This window comes from Patiria miniata, unplaced genomic scaffold, assembly GCF_015706575.1.
Source record: "Patiria miniata isolate m_02_andy unplaced genomic scaffold, ASM1570657v1 HiC_scaffold_1, whole genome shotgun sequence".
NCBI lineage: Eukaryota > Metazoa > Echinodermata > Asteroidea > Valvatida > Asterinidae > Patiria > Patiria miniata.
In genome coordinates this window covers 32,817,396-32,840,881 of record NW_024037047.1, presented here as the reverse complement: position 1 = coordinate 32,840,881, position 23,486 = coordinate 32,817,396, and the positions used below count along the sequence as shown (strand labels likewise).

The window sequence follows — 23,486 nt, the reverse complement described above, 5'->3', positions numbered from 1 at the left end:
ATGGCGGCGTTATTCGTTATTACTGTGCTACTTTTCCATCTAACAACAGGTAAGAGTTATTTTTAACAAAATGAAATCTTGTTGGCACTATTATTTAAAGGAAACAGGCCATTCTTGGTTAAGAAGTATAGTGTGGCCAAAATTCACATGACCAGTTTTCATCGGGAACTTCTAGTTTGATTTCTATCTCCTATATCACAATTTAAAGAGCTCGTCAGGAGTGGCTGCAGGCTGCATTTTTGGTACATAGTGTGTGTAAACATGTGGTAAACTTCATGCAGGAAACAATAATAATACTTACATATACGCCTTGATTTTAGAGTTTGTGCTAATAGATAAGATAAAGGGCGATAAGAAGCGATAAGAAGCTGATAAAGCGTAAAAATTGAATCGATAAGGAGGATTAGGCCCCCAAAAAATTCTCCGGTTTCTGGTATGGAGCTTGCCCCAAAAGTGGTGCGGCGACGCAGCTTTTTTGTTTACCTGATTTTTTGCTTCAAATGTCGGCTGATGACTACAAATGGTGCCCGACTAAACGTAGTGCAAATATATGGGAGTCCAGAGAGGCCACATAAAGCTTATTCTCGACCATAACCCAATCTAAAAACACGTTAAAATTGGGAAGCAGCAGGATTCCCGTCAAACCAGTGAGTTTGGCGGTTTTGAGACATCATATTTCATTTAAAAAAAAAACCTTTTTCATTTTGTCGACGCGCATGGCTACGGCGACGTGCGCGAATACCAGAAACCGGAGATTTTTTGTTTTGGCCTTACACTCTTAGAAAATAGTACCGAATGTTGCGTTAAATTGTACTCTTTGTGGTGGTTGAAAGGGAACATGGTCGTTGGCGGGGTAAAACGCTACGCAACAGGGGTTGCGTCAAATTTTACTCAATTCCTGCGTAAAACGTTTACCCAACATTGATTCAAAATTCTTACCCCTCACCTGACCCCTACCCCCCCCCAAAAAAAAAAAACACCATGGATGCTCTGCCACTAACAAACTGTGCTGTCACGCAGGCCAAGAGACTGATCGTGTTTGAATGTGTGTACATTTTGTACACGTGCGATACACACAACACACATCGCGACATTGCAATTCAATCATCGACCTATTTGTTGTAGGTATCTCATATGTTGTAGGTACCTCATACTGCCCACGATTTCTCAATGACGTATTTTAACAATCAGTGCATCCTGAAAAGGAAATGAATATTTCTAAATAAAGGTATTGGCGATTTCGAATCCAACTCTCGCAGCAGCGTATACAGCTTTTGATGTCGGGGGGGGGGGGACCGCACAGCTGCGCCGAAATGCCCCCCCAAAATTCTCCGGACACTTGGCCTCCGTAGAATCAAAAAAGGGGGGGGGGGACTGGTACCCTGCTTCCAAATGCATACTTTTCGCGGCGCATTGTATTGGTTGTTGAGCGGGTTTTCTTTTGTGGGATTGATGTCACAAAAAAATTTATAACAAATTATCTAAATCATTGCTGACCACAAGAATTTGTCAAAACATTTCCCCGCTGGATACGCCACTGGACTCTCGCAGCACGTTCGTTAATTCACTAACCGCCATCTTGAATGTTACTGTCGATTTCAAAAATGTTCTTTAATTAGGCAACAGCAATGTTTGCTCATTAGGGGGTAATATTTACCCATCTAAGAGCACATATGCCTATTTTGTTTCACGTTGCAGGATCAAATGTGCTCTCTTACACTACGTTGTTTACAATTTGATTTTTTTCGGTTACACAATCAAAGGGTCAAATTTCCCTTTTGAAGGGTACTGGCAAAATTGTCACTTTACCTATAATTGGGTAATAAGCTACTCAACTTTTGTATGCAACACATTTACTCATTAACTCTGTTCAGAGCTTTATTCACTTCCATGCCTATATTTAATTTTTCTGCGATATCTTTTACAATAACTTGATGAGTGCCATTATCTTCAGGATGTAGGTAACTTGATGAAAAAAAAAAACCTTGTATTTGTTGAAAAAAGATTTGCTTGACTGCCTAAAGGGTCTTTATGTTGGCCTTTTTCTTGGCCCGATGATCTTCACTCATATCCCCGTTGATTTACTTTTCATAATCTTCACTCCACATCTCATTGGTGGCTTTTAAGGCATCTTTCAACAAGTCTCAATATGCGGTGTTGTCTTCCAAATCAGAACTAGACTCATCTTCATCCGATAATTCGTCTTCCACCTCCGTTTCAAATTCCGAATCATCTTCCTCAAAATCTTCGTCTTCATCATTGACTCATGTCACTGCCCATCTGCTCATGTAAATACTCATTTTCTCATTTCTTGCTCATCTGCTCATTTAAATGCTCATCTGTTCATTAATGAACAGTGAAACGAGTAAAATGAGCAGATGAGAAGTGAAATGAGCAGATGGCAGTGAAATGAGTAAATGAGTACTCAACAGAGCAGGAAATGAGCAGATAAGTACTCAAATGAGCAGGAAATGAGCAGATGAGCAGCAAAATGAGTAAATGAGAAATTAAAAGAGCAGAAAATGAGCAGATGAGCAGCAAAATGAGTAAATGAGAAATCAAAACAGCAGGAAATGAGCAGATGAGCAGCAAAATGAGTAAATGAGTAATCAAAAGAGCAGAAAATGAGCAGATGAGCATTGAAATGAGTAAATGAGTAATTAAAAGATCAGGAAATGAGTAAATGAGTAAACAAAGAGTAGGAAATGAGCAGACAAAGAGAAGCTTTTTTTTGTAATTTCGCGCATGTTCGCCCTGAAAAGCACCATTCCCCCCCCCCCCCGAAAAAAAAAACATTTTTGATTCTACGAAGGCAAGATGTCCGGAGGAAAAAAAAAGTGTCAACATTTCAACATTTCAGATTTGCGAGTGCCCTTTTTAAGAATGTTTACCCCCAATAAAATTTGACCTTGCTACGCCCCTGCCAGCCCAGTATACTCTTTATACCAACTGACTGACTAGCACTTATTAGCAGGCCAGTGCTATCGTACTGGTATGTATCCAAACTGTACAAAACTCTACGTTTGGGGTCGACTTAACCGGGCTTGCCGTTTCTTGAAGGTTCTTAAATTTCATAATCCATTGCAGCCTCGTCATCTCTCATGATTCTACCCGGACCCGAAGTGGTGGCTTCACCGGACACTAATGTTACTCTCACTTGCATAGTGGCCGGGGACGCAGTCCATCATGATCTAATACTCAGATGGATCTTTGAGAATGGAGTCCGGGGTTTTTGCAATTTTTCAAGTGGGGAGTTTAATGGGTCCTATACGGGACATGGATCCTTTGAGAGGCAGTGCAACCTGACAGTCGGGCCAGTGGACAGGTCCTCCGTGGGTATCTACAAGTGCCAGTATTTTGACGGGGAGCAAGCAGTCTCCCAAAGCCTAACATTCATTATCGGTAAGTGACCACAGTATTCAATTTGCAGGGGCGCTTAGGGAGATAAGTAATTGGATTGTGCATCCAACGCGGCTTTTTTATCAAGCTAATCTTTGCTTTTTCCCAAATGTAGAATATAAGTTGAGAGAGGGCGCACAAGGGGCCGGGGATTCAATCACCCCTCCTCCTAGCCCACTGAGCGACAATTTTGTTGCACTTTCAAATTAATTTCTGTGGCCAGGAGAGGTGCTTAATACATTAATTCTAATAATTTCTCACCTCTTTCGGAAGTAAGAAAGTTATGTTTGTTACAAACAGTTTTGAGACTATAACATTATAAAAGCTCAAAATCTCATCGTATGGATTACACAAATGCAAGATCTGAATGTCGTTTACTAAAAAATGGCTATGAAGAACTGAAAAAGCATCAAGCCACTGTCGAAATTTAAATGTGGACCTGCGTTTAATGCCAAAGTTTCTTCGGACAAATGAATAAACATGCAGTTTTAAATTTTAACAAAGAAAATTCACGTGATTAAGCTTGCTATAACTGCGATAATTTCGGGGATTGCGAACAAAGTTGGGGATATAAATTGTATATTAATGTCACAACCACTGGTTGGAATAGAGGGTATCTTACAAAAAGTATCGTCTTTATACACTGTTCAGGAATGAACGAATGTGATGATGACTCGAAGAACAAATGCGATGCCAACGCTGAGTGTGTGGATTTGGATGATGGTTACGATTGCATTTGCAAGGAGGGATTCAATGTGGACGAGGCGACGGGGAATTGCACAAGTAACTTTTTTTTCAGTCTGTTGTGAACTACCTACGCGTTTAGTGGTTTAAAGTGTCATCTGTTATGTATACAAAAGACGATTTTGTTCATTCATATAGCTCCAAGATTAGTTTACTACAAGTTTTATGATTTTCTTGCGATGTGATTACTCCGAAAGGTGTAACATCGACAGTTGAAACATTGTTACATAACGAATTTTTCAGTTATATAGAGATGACAATGATGAATATTTCACCACGTGACCAATTGACAATGTTGACAACCTGAAGCATCCCGTCTAACTGACTGACTGTCTTGCTGGCTGTCACTTGTGACTGACTGTCACTTGTGTGACTGATTTTAGATCGGTGAAAACAGCCGAACAGTAGCATCGTATTGGATTATACCCCTAATAAAGCATGCATGAAAGGGATCATTGAAAAAAACAAGCACGAGTGCACAGTAAGCTCTGGCGACAATGCGACGCCGATGACACATATGGAACACCATACTTTTAGTCAATTTTCGGGACAAACATACAGATGGACCATCCGACCAACCGACCAACCAACCACCAAGTGACATGTATAAGCTCCTTCATGCCAGGGCTTAAAATCACGTGGACCAGTATGTGAACAAGCTTGATATAACTGCAATAATTTTTGGGGATCGCGAACAAAGTTGGGGATGTAAATTGTGTATCAATGTCACATTCACTGGTTGGAATAGAAGTTATTTGACAAAAAAATACCGTCTTTATACACTATTTCAGGAATGAACGAATGTGATGATGACTCGACGAACGACTGTGATGCCAACGCTAACTGTGTGGATTTGGATGATGGTTACGATTGCATTTGCAAGGATGGATTCAATGTGGACGAGGCTACAGGGAGTTGCACAAGTAACTTTTTGATCAGTTTGTTTGTTATGTATTTCCCTGTCAACTTTACTTTTTTCGCGAATTACGCGTTTAGTAGTTTAAAGTGTCCTCTATATTGTATGTTGAAAAGGATTTTGTTTCGTTCATATAGCTCCAAGATTAGTTTACTATTAAGCTTTATGATTTTTCTTGCAATGTGATTACTCCGAAATGTGTAAAGTTGACAGATGAAACATTGTTACATAACGAACTCCTTGGTTATATAGACTTGACAATGAGTTCCCCTAATAAAACATGCATGAAAGGGATCAGGTGAATGGTCATTCTGGATCATTGAAAAAGGGCAAGTGCACAATACTAAGCTCTAGCGAAAAGTGCGACACCGATGGCACATGCGGAACACCATACTTATGTTCTTATTTCGGGACAGACAGACAGACGAGCCATCACGGTCTCACCGACCGACCGACCACCATGTGACATGTATAAGCTCCAGCCAGAGCTTAAAAATGCACTTTCGGACTAACTGAACAACACAGTAGAAATGGCGGTTATAGGAATACTTTTTGTACTCACCATTTTCCCCATATCTTTGGTCTACAAAGCCGTTTAGATTAGTTACATAGCATGAAATGCTGTTAGTAGTGATATCAGTGATAACCCTGAAGGTGTCTTTTCCTTTTCAATTAGAAATCGACTGCATTTATTGTTCATATTGCATTTATTGTTCGTATGTGAAGCTTGCTATAACTGCGATAATTTTCGGGGATTGCGAACAAAGTTAGGGATAAAAATTTGTATTAATGTCACAACCACTGGTTGGAATAGAGGTGATTTGACAAAAGGTATCGTCTTTATACACTATTCAGATATGAACGAATGTGATGATGGCTCGACGAACGACTGCGATGCCAACGCTGACTGTGTGGATTTGGATGATGGTTACGATTGCATTTGCAAGGATGGATTCAATGTGGACGAGGCTACAGGGAGTTGCCAAGGTAACTTTTTTTAGTTTGTTGTGTATTTTCCCGTCAACTCCACTCTTTTCGTGAACTACGCGTTTAGTAGTTTAAAGTGTCCTCTATAATGTATTTAGTCTATAAAGCCGTTTAGATTATTTGCATAGCATGAAATTATGTTAGTGCTATCAGTGATAACCCTGAAGGTGTGCCTTTTTTTCTATTAGAAATCAACTGCATTTATTGTTCATACTGCATTTATTGTTCATACCCATCTGACAGAGAGTAACCTAGATGGGAGTGTTGGTGTAAACAGTGTAGTTGTAGCTGTATGCGCCTCCGTGGCTTTGTTGATCATAGCAGTAGTCGCACTCACCGTCTTCGCTCTTCTGAGCATCAAGAGAAATCGTGGACAGGCATCGATGACCCAGAACGCAATGCTTAGCACGGAAGCGGCAGAGTCAGCGGTTGCAATGGTGAGTCTAGACCGGGACCTTCTCTGCAGCCCCGCCAACTGCGCACGTGGTCAACGTCGGCAAACGGTGTTCTGACCAATCACAGCCGTGATTTATGTCCGACATGCACGAAAACAAAAATTGTCCGACATGCGTACACGCGCGTACGACAATTCACTACACTCTCAAAAAGATATGTACAAAATAATTAGGTAAAAATTGTTAAGTGAAATATTACACAATTTTGGTAAAATTCGATGGAAAAAAAGGTACCTCGAAAACATTGAAATTAAAAAATACATATTGAATGAGTAAAGCAGTCAGTTACCTTAATTATTTAAAAACGTACTGCAACTACGTAAAACGCACTAAAACAAGGTAAAAACGTGCACGCGGTGACGCGATGCAGCTAGCACAGCACAGCATAAGTGAAGATGGAGTACACCGTGACGTCTGACAACGAATGGGATGTGCGGCTGCTACTTTTGGTCTTTGAAGGTAACATTTTCTAAAGTTCTTGTGATTGTTATACCATCAATAATAATACCAGAAATATTAGTAGTGTTTAACTCGGGCACTGCGCGTATTACACAACTCGTACGTGAACCAACTCGTAGCGAGACAACTCGTACGCCAGCCAACTCGGTATGCGGGCCAAAATTAGCAAATTTCCAGAAATTGAAAGATACACCGTTCCCAGTATATAGTCAAGAATCGCCGACCACATATAATTGTGTATACGAGTTTAATTATGTGTACGAGTTGGACCGCGTACGATTTTGTCCACTTACGAGTTGTCCTCTGTACTAGTAGGTCGCGTACTAGTTGGTTCGGCCTATGGACACGTATATAATTATATTCATGCTTGCATACTCGCCGTGGCCGAGCTGTGGGCCATGGGTTATGCATCCCGTACTGTTGTATCGTATCTTGCAAAGTGTTCAAGAGCTGCCTGGATTGGGGACGGTATGACAATCACAATTAAGGAGCTTGAGGAAAATGATATCTTCAAAGACCGAAAGTAGCTGTTGTCATATACGTCATGGTTTCTCCAACTTAGTATAGCTATATGCTGTGATATGCTGCACGGTTCGCAAAGGGAATGAATAAAATTTAAATGAAACAGGTCGTGTTTTGATGGGCTTCCGGAGTTGTTTACGTTTAGAAAATCCAATTTTTGCATGATAATATGGTAACTTGAAAGTTTCACCTGAAAGTTATGCAAAGTTTACTTAATTGTCTTTTACCTAATTAATGTGTATATATATTTACACATACATCAAGTGAACTTTTACACAACTGTCAAGAAAACTTTTACCCAATACGCATTATGTAACTTTTTACACAATTGCAAGCGAGTTCGTATAGTTCATATAAAACATGGTTTAATTTTACAAAACTTGTGTATTTTTCCCTGAGAGTGTAGTGAAACAAATACAACATGTTTTTGCAGGTAAATAATGAAAACAAATGACCCCTCGGTTTTGGATGATTGGGACTATCTCCTCGGGGTCATTAGTTTTCACTATTTCCCCACAAACCATGTTGTATTTGTACATAAATAACTACCGGTGTCACGGTCTCACTTCTCCGGCGTGCTGGATTCTCTGGGTGAATGCGGCGGATAATTGAGCACGTTACAGTGCACGTTACATGAGCACGATGCATGCTCATGTGTCCGCTGTGCTTACTTTTCCTTGGGCTGTGTTATGGAGTCTACAGTCTACCAAAGAGCAAGGACCCATGAGTCTACCAAGTCCATAACACAGTGAGGGACACCCACGAATGTGTTATGTAACACTTCCTGTGGGCCAAGCTAAAAGAGAGGAGTATGGTAATTGCCTGGGTCATTCCATGGTCTTGCAACAGCGTCGTGTGTGTGTGTTCATGGAGGAATAATTAAGAACGAACTCCTTCCTTGGTCTGTGCAAGGTCTGTATTCCTTGCTCGTTCGTGGTTGTCTTTATTTTTGCAACCATGTGTATCCTTCATGTCTTTAGGCCTACATGTATTGGGAGTTGCGCGCGCCACGAAAATTCTGGATTCGACTGGCACCTTGTACGTATGCATTTGTACATACAATATCCAAAGATCTTACGTACACCAGTACAACCCCAAAGAACTCAGCACACAATAAAGTTGGTGAAATGCACACTACTTCGCAATTTGCGAATGCGTGTTGGGGCGAAATTTCCCTCTGCGGAGAACTTGAGCTAGCACGCCGGAGAAGTGAGACCGTGACACCGCGTTCTTCTATGGGCGGTGCCATGTTTCAGAGCTTGTGCAAAAATATGTGATACGCGCATCTTCATCGTAGGTTTGAACGCAAACGTGTAATTTATTTTGTTTCACAATTTACACAACTTTTGCACCCAAAAGGTTTGCTCAGCAAAAGTTACATTATTTGTTCGGAGCGAAGGTGAAATGTTCACGCTTACTGAATTTACGCAATTTCATGATAACCAAATTAAAAGTTAACATTTATAAAAAAGTGGGTTAAAATTACATTTTTTTTCATTCATTCACATTTATTCCCATTTATTTCCAAAAAAACAACCAAAAAAAACCAAGCAAATATTGATTAACAACTCGGTGTATAATAAGTGAACAAAATATTACGATGTTACATGTACTTAAAAAGAAAAAAAAAATAAACTCACGTCTGTTTAAGCCATCGAAATAGCTTTTTCTGTAGATCAGCATTCGTTGAAAAAAAATTCGTTCATGCTACCTATATACGGGCGCGCTATAGCCTTGGCGTCTCTGTAATTTTGAAATCAGATATCTTGCCCAGAATTTTGAGCTCGTCTCCGAAAGCTGGGTTATCAATAACGATATTGAGCACTGATTCCTGCTCTTTACTTTTTGTACGAGTCTTTGCTAAGATATTCACCGCATTGTTTTCCCAGCTCGTAACATCATACGAAGATAGGATCGCGAAGGCTGCTGCAGCCTCTTACGAAATCGAGAGTACGAGGCAACGTGAACTGGCATCAAAGGGGGGTGGCCTCCCGAGCTGGGCTAAACCGTGGGAGATCCTATGGAGTGATCTGTTGCTGGATGATGAGGTTCTGGGGAGAGGGAACTTTGGAGAAGTCAGATCGGGGGCCGTCAGAATTGGAGGCAAGGTGATCCGAGCGGCCATCAAAATGCTCAAAGGTAACATGAGTTACTCTCCAACAAAGCCAGCCTCCAACGATTTTTTTTTGTTCAATTGATTCAGAATGGTTATTCGCTTGGATTTACTTGCAAACAGATTTACACAATAGGCCATCCAGCCCATTCGTTGGAATTAGGGGGTCATATACGATAGCACTGCCCATCTCACATGTGACAGTCAGTGAGTCACTAAGTCAGTGCGCGAGATAAGGGGAAGAGGAAACGAGGCTTGCTCTCTGGGACCAGCAAAAATAGATGGAACTGTACAGCTCGAAGATAAATGTTTGTTCTCTAAATGGGGTTGAATAGTCACTGGATCTTTTGCTTTTGGACAAAAATTCACGAAGACAATTTTGGAAGATCTTCAATATGCATACATTAGGCTTGGATATATCTTAAGTAACACTTCTCTTCCTGGCGCCACAAACAGAGGTGTAAGTAAATTTTGTCTATGACTGGGCATGAGGTGGACACCCTTTGTATTATGTACTAGCTGAGTTTCTCTTTTTTGTTAATTAGAGCACTCGTCAAGTTCTGAAAAGGACGACTTTATGCAAGAGTTCAAGACCATGTCCTCTGCCGGCCATCATGTTAATATCGTTTCCCTCTTCGGGGCATGCAAGCATCAAGGTAATGCCACCACACATTTAATGTTCAATCTCTGAGCAAAAGCAACAGGCCTATAGGTTAGCCTAAGAGGAAACATTTTATTAGCCACATCATCTAAAATGTCTCTTAAAGTTCAATATTTCTTGCAGGCTGCCGGGGTGTAATGTAAAATTTGGACTATATTAAATCTAGAAGCGTTGTGCGTGACTAAGTGGACATAATCAATACAATAAAAAATATCGTGTGCGGGTTAGAATCCATATCAGGTAAAAGAGACCAGATTCCATAATAGTTTAAACTCCATAGGACACCGTAACTGATCACAGCTTCACCGAATGTACAGAAGAATTAAGTAAACATAGGCTACTTTGTGTTTTTGTAACAATTATTTTTCATTCTGTTTAGAAAACGTTGACTACTTTATCATCAACAGTGACTTGGTATGAGTCATGTTAATCTCAATAAACTTCACCTTTCATTTGTAAATCTCTGGTTTATTGATATTACCTTCTGGATAAGTTATGATAGTGAAAGTGAATATTTGCTTTGACATTTCACCCAAACAAATCATCGTTGCTTTGCTTTATATGAAACTGCTACATATAAAATATACATTGTAATACGAAACTCATTCTCCTGTTCCGTAAGATAATACTGAACAAATTCAGAGCAGAGGGTACTCTGTACACTTCCTCTTTGACCTTTCAATTATGCTGATACCTTACAAAGATGTGTTGTACGTCGCCTTGGAGTATCTTCCCTACGGTGATTTACGCAGCTACCTGCGGACGGCTCGCTCACAGTCAGACTCAGACGAGTATGCCTTGTCTTCCGATCAGCTGGTCAAGTTTGCTCTGGATGTTGCCAAGGGAATGAAACACCTTGCTCAAGCGGGGGTGAGTCGATGTTCTGTTCCTTGTGCCAGGCGATAGATTCATCCCGCCTGAATGTTGTTGTGTTTTTCTTTGAAAAAATAAAAGGTATATGTATCAGTGCCTCTTTATTTTTGTCATGCGGTTAAAATCCAACTGCTGTGGCGAATACATAATACAATTTGCGCCACCAAAGGTTTGCCACGGAGAGTTCATTTTCCCAGTGCATTGTGGGAGATAGTCGACAAATTCGAAGCGCGGGACATGTGAAAGCGTATGATTCGCGGATCTTTTCTTTTTATCAATATGGTGTTTTTTTGTAAGGCGGCAGAACGCTATGCCCCAATCTATAACGATTTAGCTCAAGTTGTCTACTGACACTCATTCAAATGGGCTATGTTTTGTCGACCGTAAACTTGAAAAATGGCCTCTCCATGGCAACTCTTAAGGTGGCGCACTGCATTGTAAATAGCCCAAATTTATTCTTTTTGGTTCCTCTATAGCAAGACAAATGTTCAAAGGCTAGAGTAAAATCCTTACACAAGGGGATTTAAATATGTCCTGGTAATTTGCTTTGATCTCAGATAATAGGCTGATCTATTATGCCCCTTCCACCGGATAGACCGTGTCCAAAACGGGCTTCCAAATCTACGGCTATACGTTTATTGTCAGCGCGTCCCCGCGTATTTTTAAACGGCGCAGACCTAGACCTAGCTCTAGACAGCTGACTCGGATGCAGCCAATCACTAATCATATACGCGCGCGTCTAAACGATATGGTGCTGTTGTCTACAAGCTCAGATGGTGGGGCTTGTCTGACCGATCTATTGATGATTTGTTTGTCTCTCTTGTTAAAAGATGATTCACCGTGATTTGGCTGCGAGAAACATTCTGGTTGGAGAAGCGTTGGTTGCAAAAGTCTCTGATTTTGGACTGTCGAGAGGGGAAGATGTCTACGTGCAGATGTCATCGGTATGTAATCATTTTAATCACATTACTATTATACGTTGTCACGCGTTAATGTCGGTTTACACTTCATGCAAATGCGAATGCGATGGGAATTAGACGTCACGAAGCATTCGCTGCGAAATTCGCCAGAGTTGAAATGTGTTCAACTTTTGCGAATTCGCAGCGCCAAAAGCCCCCTGACGTCACAAATTCGCGAACGCGTTCGCTTTCGCGCCGATTATGAAACGGCCTTTAAGTGTCATGAACTGAAACCATCTCTTGTTGTTGTGGAAACATTTCTCGATGCAACAGTTTCCATTCCCGGATATGCACTTTGCCGTCGCAGAGACAGACCCAACACAACTGGAGGAGGGACTGTTGTTTACAGCTTGGAAGGAATTCTTATCTTCGATGGCAGAGATCTTGATCCCGAGGAATTGGAACTCGTGTTGTTTTCACTGGCTCTAAGATCGCAGAAGGTCCTAAATGCCGCCATGTACAAACCACGAAGTGTCAATGGTGACATTATCAGCTACCTAGCCCAACCACCTTGTCTATGCTATCCAAATTCAGTGCCCAATCAGCGGTTCTACTTCTACAAATACAGCTGGTCGTCGAACTCTTGAGCTGTGCAACTCTCTTGAACTGACTCAGATAGTCACTGAACCAACGAGGGAAGATCAGATTCTCGACCTTGTTCTGACTGATCTGTAATCCACCTCGACAACACTTTGCAAGGCTGGGAACATCAGACCACAATCATGTCTTAGTTAAGCAGGATGTACCTCTCTACATAGACAATCCTTACAGACGGAAGGTGCTGCGATACGGTAAGGCCGACTACTGGGGCATGAGAGGCTACCTCTCTTCTGTGGACTGGTCCCTAGCTCTTATAAACGCGAAGACCCAGAAGAGGCTTGCAGCAATATCACCAGCATCATCTGTGACGCAATGGATATCTATATTCCTAGCAAGCTTGTTTCAAATAACACACAAGACAATAATGGTTCAACGATCTTTGTAAAACAGCAGCAATTAAGAGGCATCGCTTGTTCAGGAAACAGAAGAAAAACAACACTCAAGAAAACAGGGACAAGTTTGCGGAAGCTAGAAAGGAATGCAATCACAGATAGAAAAAAGTAAACAATATTGTGTATAAAACAAGTTAAAGGAGTAGCTCTCAGACGGCAGCCCCAGTAGTCACAAGTCCTTGAATACAGTCAACATCTTGTCTGGATGATTAACAAGAAAACATATACCAGTCCTAAAAGAAGACAACCTAGTATACACCACAGCCAAGGGGAAAGCCGAAAAATGTGTCCAGACCTTTGCAAAGAAATGCCATCTAGAGGATGCAGAGGAGCTTGTACCTGAGGTTCAGCCGACAACAACAACCTCCAAGGACAGTATCGTTTAAACCCAAGTATATCAAAAGGCTCTTGAGAAAGTTAAAGCTACTGGCCCTGATCGAAGTTCCCAATCGAGTTTATATGGAGTGTCGCGCTGAACTAACCAGACCACTCAGCCGCCTTTTTGAGCTCTTCTTCTCACATGGAGGGACTCGAAAATACACGAGTCAACTTCAGAAATACCTGCTGCAGAACCATCTATTATCAGACATTAGACCCCAACATAGCAAATACGACATTCCTAAAATACTCTCTCGGCAATGGTCCAATGCACTGGACAGAGGCAAGGAAGTGCGTCTAATTCAGAGGACATCAGAGGTGCATTTGACAGAGTGTGGCACAACGCGGCCTCTGCTCGAAGCTCATGGGAAAAGGTGTCTCTGGCAAGCTTCTTGTATAGATTGACAGATATCTATCAAACCGGTCCATCAAAGTGGTTCTTTCTGGCCAGTCCTCATGTACATGCAATGCCCATAATTGCGTCTGTACCCCCAGGGATCTACGCTGGGCCAATTTCTGTTCTCCGTTTTCATAGATGATCTGGGAGATGAGTGCGGGAACACACTGTACCTATATGCAGATGACTCTACCCTCTATGTGAGATTAGATCAGGTGATCGACCCTGAGGCCATATATAACAGCTAGCATGAATAAAGACCTGGACAGAATGAGGATCTGGGCAGACAGATAAATCTTAGAACCAACCAAGTGCAAGCCCCTTACAGTTTTTAGAATGAGGAACCCATCTAGGTGGAACACTAGCTGAGAAAGATGAGCTGTAAATCTTGGGTGTCACAGTAAACGAGCTGTAAATCTTAAAGGTGTCACAGTTGAAACTCACTTTGGCAAGGCATATTTCCAATATGTCTGCTAGAGCTGGACAGAAGCTGGGAGTTTTACGGAGTTGTTGCTAACAAGCTGGATGAAAAAGAAAGCGAATATCTACAAGGCACAGGTTCGCAGTGTTTTGGAGTACGCATCTCTATGCCGGATAAGTGCTTTCACCATCACACTTATATCTATATAGACTCCTCGGTAATTTCCAGAAGCTCTCCGCATCATCGGCGTGGCCGAACAGGAGGTAAGAGTGAATCTCAACTGTCCATCTCTTCATCATAGGCATCAAGTGGCTGCTCAACAGTTCTGTACAAGATGCATGGCAGTCTTTGTCCATCAGACTTGAAGGCTACACAGCCCTATGAGAGACGAGGTGCAACACGCTTCAGCTTGTCGACGCCCATCCACTCACTCGCTGACGCAGTCTCTAGGACCTATTCCAACGGCAGAACTTTTATCCATACCAGTCGCCCGGGCTGGAGACACACTGGTTCCGTGCCTCCAGTCGGCAGCCCTGCCTGCCTGCCTCCCCATTTGAACCCCCACTGCCTTGTGGGAAGACTTTCTGTCAAAGGCTAGGAGAAGGACACCAGCCGTCGCGTCATCGACGTTCCGCTGGAGCCCGGAGGAGATATCTCAGGGTGCCTCTGTGTGTCGCGAGCACTCTGGCACCTTAAACCATAGCGAAGGCTGGAGTACAAAAGTCCTGCGGCGATGGATCAAAAGTGTCAGTGGCAGGCTTGAGGAGCTGGGAGCCATTAGCTGGAAGTCTGCACGTAGGCGGTCTGAGTGTGATGGCCGTGGCACATCTGCAGAGCGGCGGAATGCCAAGGTCCTGCTCAGACGATCAGGCAGCCCTGTTCAGGGAGGCACTGCCTGCCCACATCCTGGGACGCTCCGATAAAAAGAGGAGTAAACAAAGCCCGCTCATCTCATTCCTGGCCGGGTCGCCACGCCCGGTGGGGTCTCCATTTTGTGGCCGAAAGACACAACAAAAAACAAAACGACTGTATAAACTGGCATCTTTGAACGTAAGGACGATGATAGACAACCCAGAGCGCCCTCAGAAGAAGACAGCTTTGATCGATCAAGAACTGGAAAGATACGGCATCCACATTGCAGCACTCCAAGAGATGATGTTCAGTGGCACTGGGATCTTACAAGAGAAAAATTACACCTACTTCTGGTCTGGTCGAGATGTGGGGAAACGCCGTGAGGCTGGCGTCGCTTTTGCTGTCGCCAACCAACTTCTCCCGGAGATGACCACTCACCCTGTCTGCATCTCCGATAGGATGATCTCTCTGCGTGTGCAACTCTCAGCTCCTGACAAACGTCATATGACATTATTCTGCGTATACGCCCCAACTATGACAAACGACGACGCAATCAAGGAGGAGTTTTACCACTCATTGCGCCGTCATCTTGAAGCTGTTCCCAAGTCGGACAAGTTAGTGGTAATGGGCGACCTCAATGCACGTGTGGGGAGTGATCACACACTGTGGCAACGAGTGATTGGTAAGTTCGGCAGAGGGAAGCTAAATTCGAATGGCGAGCTACTACTCAATCTCTTCACTGAACTACACCTAGCTGTGACCAACACCTTTTTTCAATATCCCGCCGAGGTGGTTCTACAGCTGGCAGCACCCTCGATCAAAGCGATGGCATCTCCTCGACTATGCGTTGGTCCGTAGAGTTGATCTTACTAATATATTAAGCACCAGGGCCATGCGGGGAGCTGACGGTGACACCGACCATGTAATGATTCGAACAATCTGCCGATTCACGGTCGAAGCTAGATGCAGGCGGACTGCAAAGGCGCCGCCTAAGAAATTAAATACAGACAAGCTGCAAGATCCGCACTGCCGAGGATCACTGGCCCGTGCTATGGCTGAGCGTCTAGAAGCACTGCCACCTGCGGCAACTCTGACCGTAGAACAGGCATGGACAAATCTCAGAGACAACGTGTATGAGATAGCGGCTTCCGAGCTGGGTCATCCGAAACGCAAGCACGCAGACTGGATCGACGAGAACGACCAGCAAATAAAGGCCCTCCTGGAAGAAAGGAGAATCGCACATCAGGCCCTCCTGACTGGTCGTCGGACCAGGCAAGCAACCAAGCGCTACAATGATGTGAAAGCCAGAGTCCAGAGAGAGCTGCGAGCCATGGAGGATCGATGGTGGCTTCAGAAGGCAGAAGAGATCCAGAAGCTTGCCGACTCAAACGATTCCAAGGCCTTCTTTGCGAGTCTGAAGGAAGTCTATGGCCCGCAATCCACTGGTTCCACACCCATTCTGAGTGCCGACGGTATGGTTCTTCACACAGAAAACGTCTCACTCGATCTGCCCCCCCCCAGCAACATCAAGCTTGAAAAAGCAATTCAGGCCATGCACCTGGGACGTGCCCCTGGTACCGACAAAATTCCCGCAGAGGTCTTCAAACATGGTGGCGTTGCTCTCAGGCAACGCCTACTTGAGCTGCCCCACAGATGCTGGGATACAGAAGAACTGCCACAGGACTTCAAGGATGCCATGGTGGTACCAATTTTCAAGCGCAAGGGGGATCGCCACAAGTGTGGCAACTACCGTGGCATCTCTCTACTGTCGATCGCAGGCAAGATCCTGGCCAAAGTCCTGCTCAAGCGTCTTCAGCGGGTAGCGGAAAGGCAACTCCCCGAATCTCAGTGCGGGTTCCGTGCAGGACGCGGCACCTGCGACATGATCTTCACACTCCGACAACTGCAGGAAAAGTGCGTTGAGCAGCAAAGACCTCTGTACGCAGAGTTCATAGACTTTACAAAGGCCTTCGACAAAGTTTGACGCGATGGCCTTTGGAGACTCCTGCAGATATACGATTGTCCTGCAAAGTTCACAACACTTGTTCAGCAATTTCACAACGGTATGATGGGATCGGTAACACAGGTAGGAGACACATCCGAACCTTTCGCCGTCAAGCACGGCGTTAAGCAGGGTTGTGTTTAAGCGCCGACGTTATTTACCCTGTTCCTAACAGCGGTTCTCCAGGTCACGAACCAGCATCTGTATGAGGGCGTCTACCTGCGAACTCGTTCCGACGGAAGGCTGTTCAATCTGGCGCGTTTAAAAGCACTCACAAAAACCCAACTCACCTTTATTAGAGATCTTTTTTATGCCGATGACTCAGCTTTCGTTGCTCACTCTGTCGAAGCCCAGTGCCTTCGGCCTGACAATCAACCTCGGGAAAACGGTAGTGCTCCACCAACCTTCACCAGGAGACCCCTATGTAGCGCCAAACGTCACACTGGAAGGGATCACTCTGGGGTTGTCGAGCAGTTTTCATACCTTGGCAGCATCATCAGCGACGACAACTCCCTGGACGCAGAACTCAATAAACAGATTCAGGCCAGCTACGCTGCCTTCGGTCGGCTAAAGGATCGGCTTTGGAAGCGAAGGGGGATCCGACCAAGCACCAAATGCAAAGTGTATCGTGCGCTTGTGCTGAGCTCCCTGCAGTACTCGGCGGAGACGTATACCCTGTACAGACGGCACGTCAAGAAGCTACGGACCATTCAGCAGCGCCACCTCCGGTCTATTGTCAACATCTCATGGTGGGATCGGGTTACCAACGATGAGGTGCTGCATCGAGCGGGCATGCCGAGTGTGGATCACATGTTGCTGAAAATTCAGCTCCGCTGGACTGGGCATGTCGTGCGAATGGAGGAGCACAGACTGCCGAAGATCCTCCTCTATGGCGAGCTCTTGGAATCACCCAGACAGCCAGGCAGGCCAAAGCTGCGCTACAAAGATGTCATCAAACGCCACCTCAATGCCACCAACATTTCAATCAACAACTGGGAAAATCTGGCCATGGACCGTCCTGGCTGGCAAGCTGCAACAAAAGATGGCGTCCAAACTGCAATCGCGGATACCAAGCGGCGAAACGCTGAAGCCAGACGCCGACGTCATGAAAGGCAACAACGGCGCAACTGATTTATAGTACTCCCGAACTCTTCGATGACGAAGATTTGCCACACACAAAGACAGTGGCAGTCTGTCCTTCAAAAGTAGGGTTCATCAACATCTCCTGTCAAGGCATTGATTTGTAGCAAGCTCCTTACCCCTCTAAGCTACTGTGAACCACTGATTGGCCTACGGAGACCTCATTTGTAGTGCTCTGCTGCCTATATCTGTACATTGCCATATGGTCATACCCCTTGGGTAATTTCTCACCTTAGCATTTAAAAAATGTAACAAATGTAACAAGAATGCCGTCTGAAAAATGGTAAGCAGAATATAAGAATCACGGGTCAAAGGCTACCCAGAAAATGCATGGTAACCGCCCTCTTTCGTTCAGTGTGGTGTCTTAACTTTCTGAGAGGTTCCATTATGTTTATTTCTTCTCAATTACAGAAGCGGGTTCCCCTCCGTTGGTTAGCAATTGAGTCCGTCAGGCAAAATACATACACCACCAAGAGTGATGTGTAAGTTTGCTTCTCTGTCGTGTATTGCAGACCAGTAGCGTATCCAGCTTTTGTGTCAGGGCGGGTAAAATAACTGTTTCGACGTCTGAATTAACAGTCTAAAGGCCATCTCAAAAATACTGTCGTTTTTTTAATTGTCTAATGACGCCATCAAATGCGCAGGGGAGGCGGGGGAGTTGCCCCTTGGTGCCCCACCTCTTCCTCTGGATACACAACCACTGCAAACAGTTTTGCATCACTATAAAAAAAGTTCATCTGGCGTTTTACCATGTAGAGTTGCACGTTGAGGCCGCTAGTCAGACAAAAATAGCTCCAATTCCATACACCATAACACATACTTCAGACAAGCGGAATCTCTCTGCAGTAGATGTTTATGTGGTTTTACGTACCATTGTAACTATACTTTATAATGCATTTATCTCTTCTTGTTTTAGATTATGTTATTGATTTTGTTTTTCCTTCGGATTTTTGCCTACTTCCTCCCTTCACACCCAAGAATAATGAATACCTTTTGATATGTTTATTTATTTTTATTTTGTTCACTTAGGTGGTCGTTTGGAATACTTCTGTGGGAAATAGCCACTGTTGGTAAGCTTTTTTAACCCAATATTATGAACAATGGGATTTGCATACCACCTAAATAATAAAATAAAGTAAACAGAGAAACATCATTTTCCTTCTAACCCTGGGGGCAGCTTAGCAAAAAATATCACACGGAGTGGCCACGTGGAGAATTTTATCACCACATGTGTTTTAGGTCAATTCATAATAGGCTATACACCGTTGAACAATGTTTAATTACACAGATTAGTTTTCTACAAAACAAACAGCAGTTCAACATAACTGTGACCACGTGGATATTTTCAGGGACAACGTTAACTTTTGTATCATCTATTAAAATTGTTGCTGGTCTCAGAAGGCAAGCTATTTTGGCGCCTGTCTTACGGACCGACTGAACATTATCTTAATCATTGATAACACTTCGAATAAACACGATTTCTCCTTTATAAATCTCTCCTCGTGTCATTGTTTTTGTGTAGGGGGAACTCCCTACCCGACCATTGACAGCGATTCTTTGCCCGGAAAGCTGCTGAAAGGATACCGCATGGCTAAGCCGAGCAACTGTGATGACCACAGGTATTAAGAAGAGAAAGTGTAAAAGGTTTCCCAAAGAAGAACAGAATTTAGCTTTCTAAAAGGAAAGTAACAATATTACTCACAGATAGGTAGATATTCTTGTTTAACGATGACAAAGAATAAATGCGTCGTCTGTGCTGATCATCTCATCCATGGCGAAGTGTATGGTTCTTCATTGAACAATGATCTGTTATATAAGTCGCTTGTGAATCCTTTCCGTTTAGTCGTGTGTAGCACGTATTATAACACCTCACCCACATATTCTGTGTCTTGATTGGCTGAGAGCGAGTCTCATGATACTTTCTATTTTTGCTATCTTTCTGTGCACGGCCAAAAGTAATATACCCGTAGCAACCAATGTACTACACCATTAGCAACCAAAGTACTATATTCACGGCGCGGTATTTGTGTGCAAATGCATGCTGGTACGGTGTGCGCGTTGCGCGTAGCGCGTTTTTTTTTCTAAAGAGAGTTGGGTTCAAACATTTTGTGAAGGGGTAGTTTGGATGAGAGAAATACATTTTTCACCAATTTTGTATTGAAATTGAAGTTTATATCAACTGTGTTCAGATTCAAATAATTTAAAATATTGAAACAAGCAAAATCTGTGGGTGAAGTGTTATACAACAAATATTGAATGCTTTATCTCGTGGTGAAGTAAAACTAGCCTCCCTCGGTGATCCATGGACCATTCTATTTTCCCTCAGCTTCGCCTCGGGAAAATAGAATGTCCATGGTCCACCTCGGGAGGCTTGTTTTACTACACCACTCGAAGCATTCAATATTTGTATATTATATTTCTGTGCTCAGGTGTGCTTTCGGTGTAACAGGGGCAAGCGACCGTTGCTCCTGGTTCAAGTAGCCCTTTCTCTTCAGTACATTTCATCACTTTTGTAATAAATGTCAATAAAAAGAATTAAAATAATAATAATTAAAAAAACGATGGTTAGGTTTTAATGACATTGCGTATGGGTATGTTCGAAAGTAGATATTAAGGATAGGCCTATACAAGAATTTCGTCCGTACTAACATTAACAAATCTTGTTCAATGTTAAACACTTCCGAATACAAATCACACATTCAATAGAACTTTCACTTTCCAAATAAAGTTATGTAGTTTGGAACAGACGACTTGCCTTTAAACTCTATATTTATTGATTTTGTTTCTGTTAAACATGTACTCAGATCATTGGCGCGATGACAATGATCGGGGGAGGATCAGAAGAAAGAAAAAAAATCGTTGATTTCAATTCACTTTCCACTCATAGTTTGTTTTTGGTTCTTTTACTTTAGTTATGCTCTGATGCGCAAGTGCTGGGATGAGGATCCTAATAACAGGCCAACCTTCACCGAGTTGGTCTCCATCCTGAATGGCATGGCATTGAATAACACCAATAGTGTGAGTTGCACTTCGCATAAAAAAAAGCATCCGTAAACTTATCTAAGGCTTAACTAAAGTACAGCTGTGCTAAAAATGCTACATTTACTATAAGGTCAACTGGACTCACAAGGTCAGAGCAGAACAGAAAATCAACCCTATATCATTAAAAATCCATTGAAAACGAACCGCAGATATTAACGTACCATAAAGCTATAGTCCATCATTTGCAGCCATCCGAAAAGTAACTGGCGTAATTAAGTTGAAAAACAAACTTGGTTGAAAGATAGTAAAGGAACTAAACTCCCTGTGAAATTATTCTTTCTGTGAAGCTGTCATTTTGAAGTAATCAACGAAAGAAGGCATTTCCAACGGTGATTCTTAAAGGGAAAATACAACATTTGCAAACAGCAAAAAATAAAACTACCGAATCATTTTGAAATACCTTGCTGGACTGTTAGTGAATGACAGTGTAAAGCATCCTGTAAAATCATGGCACCTGGTATACTGTCATTTTCAAGAAAAGTGGTATTTTTGTATCAATTTCCAACGCTGATCGGCCGATCAGCGTTGGAAACAACTGGCTTTTTTTTCAAATACTGGCCCCAATTGACCATCGCACTTGTTTGCAATCGATTACAAACCTATGAACGGGTACGAGCCAGCTAGACTGGATCCCTGACCTTACAATTCCCCAATGTATGTAAACTGCTCTGTTTCTTCTTATATGGAGTCAGGGAACCAGACTACAGGAAAATGATCGTTTTTCTTGGTTTTTATAGCATTTTCGTACCTAAAACCTCAAGAAAGTCAGTGTAACTATATTCGCTATATATTTCCAACCCCCCAATTCCTTCCATTTCTGAAAATTACAGCAAAAGCAAATAATGTATATTCCCTTTAAGAAGCGCCGTATGAAAATTTAAATTAGTAGTTCGTTTTGTTATTCAGCGCAGCGCGCACAAGTATTGGAACGACGCACACGCGCGCGCGGTTGTTATAATTCGTCGGATCAGTGCGCGACGCCGCGTATAGCTGCAATTACAAAACAATTCAAAACATGATTCAGTAACTTTTGATTTGAATTTGAGATCTTAGAATGCTGTTTTTTCTCGGAATTTACAGCTGAAGCTAAGCTGAAACTTCATCAGGTTAGTTGCTCAGTATCCTTTATTAGATTTTGAACATTTTTGTTGCTTCAAACGAACAAAATGCACTAATTACAAATGATGGACTATAGCTTTAACCAGTGTTTATTATAAAAAAATACCCAAAATATTTGCTACCCCATTTTAGCGATTCGAGTTTGACTATCGGTTTGTATTTTGATATTCTGCTTTGTTTATAATGAAGACATAATCCTTTTCCCGATGAAATGAAAGTTGCTACTGGAAAAGGATAGACGACATATACTTGACGAATGAGGGCGTTGTTACGACGCCATTTTGGGGAGTTATAGATATGTGTTTCTAGACTTGTCCCTGCCCCTCCCCCAATAAAAAAATGGGGACCGGGAGTTATTTCCCATTTAAGGCCATTGATTGGATGACCTCTGCACGTGCGCAGTATTGTTGTTTTTTTTGACAATGATGATTACAGCGTTGCGCATGGATGACAGTTGAACACATGCGACCATTAAAAAAACAAGACTGTTACCATAACCAGTAGGCAAAATAGCCAGCGTCTTCACGAAGGCACCTTTCCAGCATTTCAACTGTATAGGTTTCAAAATACTGAAAATAGTGCCCCTTTCTTTATCGAGAAGAACTGTGGCAACAACGCTCAATACGCCAAGATTATTCAAAGGTTAATGTTTCCCTTTCTATTTCGCAGACGTATATGGCGATGGACAGCATCAGGTATATCAATTGGAGCGCCATTCGCCCCGAGTTTGATGACAAATGAGAGTTTACCAACGCAAAAAATGCGTGGTGCCTGTTTCTCTTCGTAACACTGGTTAAGTCAACTCAAAGATTGAAAGAATTAGGCAGGGCGAGGAAGTAGTTATTTCTTAAATGTCTGTGCCTTTTGTAGTTCTACTATAACGCTGAGAAAACGTGATAGACCTATAGTTCCCCAGCGATACTATAGAATTAGAGCCTTCTAATTTATGGAGATCTGGCTACGGTATGTTCGTCAGTCTGCAGATGAACAATATTTATTCAGAATCTTAAAACAAACAACAAATATCTATAGTTTTTAAAACTTATTTTGAAGCT

General features: G+C 42.7%; 1 protein-coding gene across 1 annotated transcript; it reads left to right on the top strand.

The window, feature by feature from the left end:
• Positions 1-23,445, top strand: LOC119733030 (proto-oncogene tyrosine-protein kinase receptor Ret-like). Its single transcript, XM_038206612.1, has 13 exons — positions 1-49; positions 3,088-3,402; positions 5,915-6,046; positions 6,290-6,483; positions 9,372-9,621; positions 10,141-10,251; positions 10,960-11,126; positions 11,960-12,073; positions 18,682-18,752; positions 19,300-19,340; positions 19,793-19,889; positions 21,183-21,288; positions 23,101-23,445. The coding sequence occupies exons 1-13, from the start codon at positions 1-3 to the stop codon at positions 23,170-23,172; spliced, it is 1,719 nt and encodes a 572-aa protein (XP_038062540.1). The 3' UTR covers positions 23,173-23,445.
• The last annotated feature ends 41 nt before the right edge of the window (positions 23,446-23,486 follow it).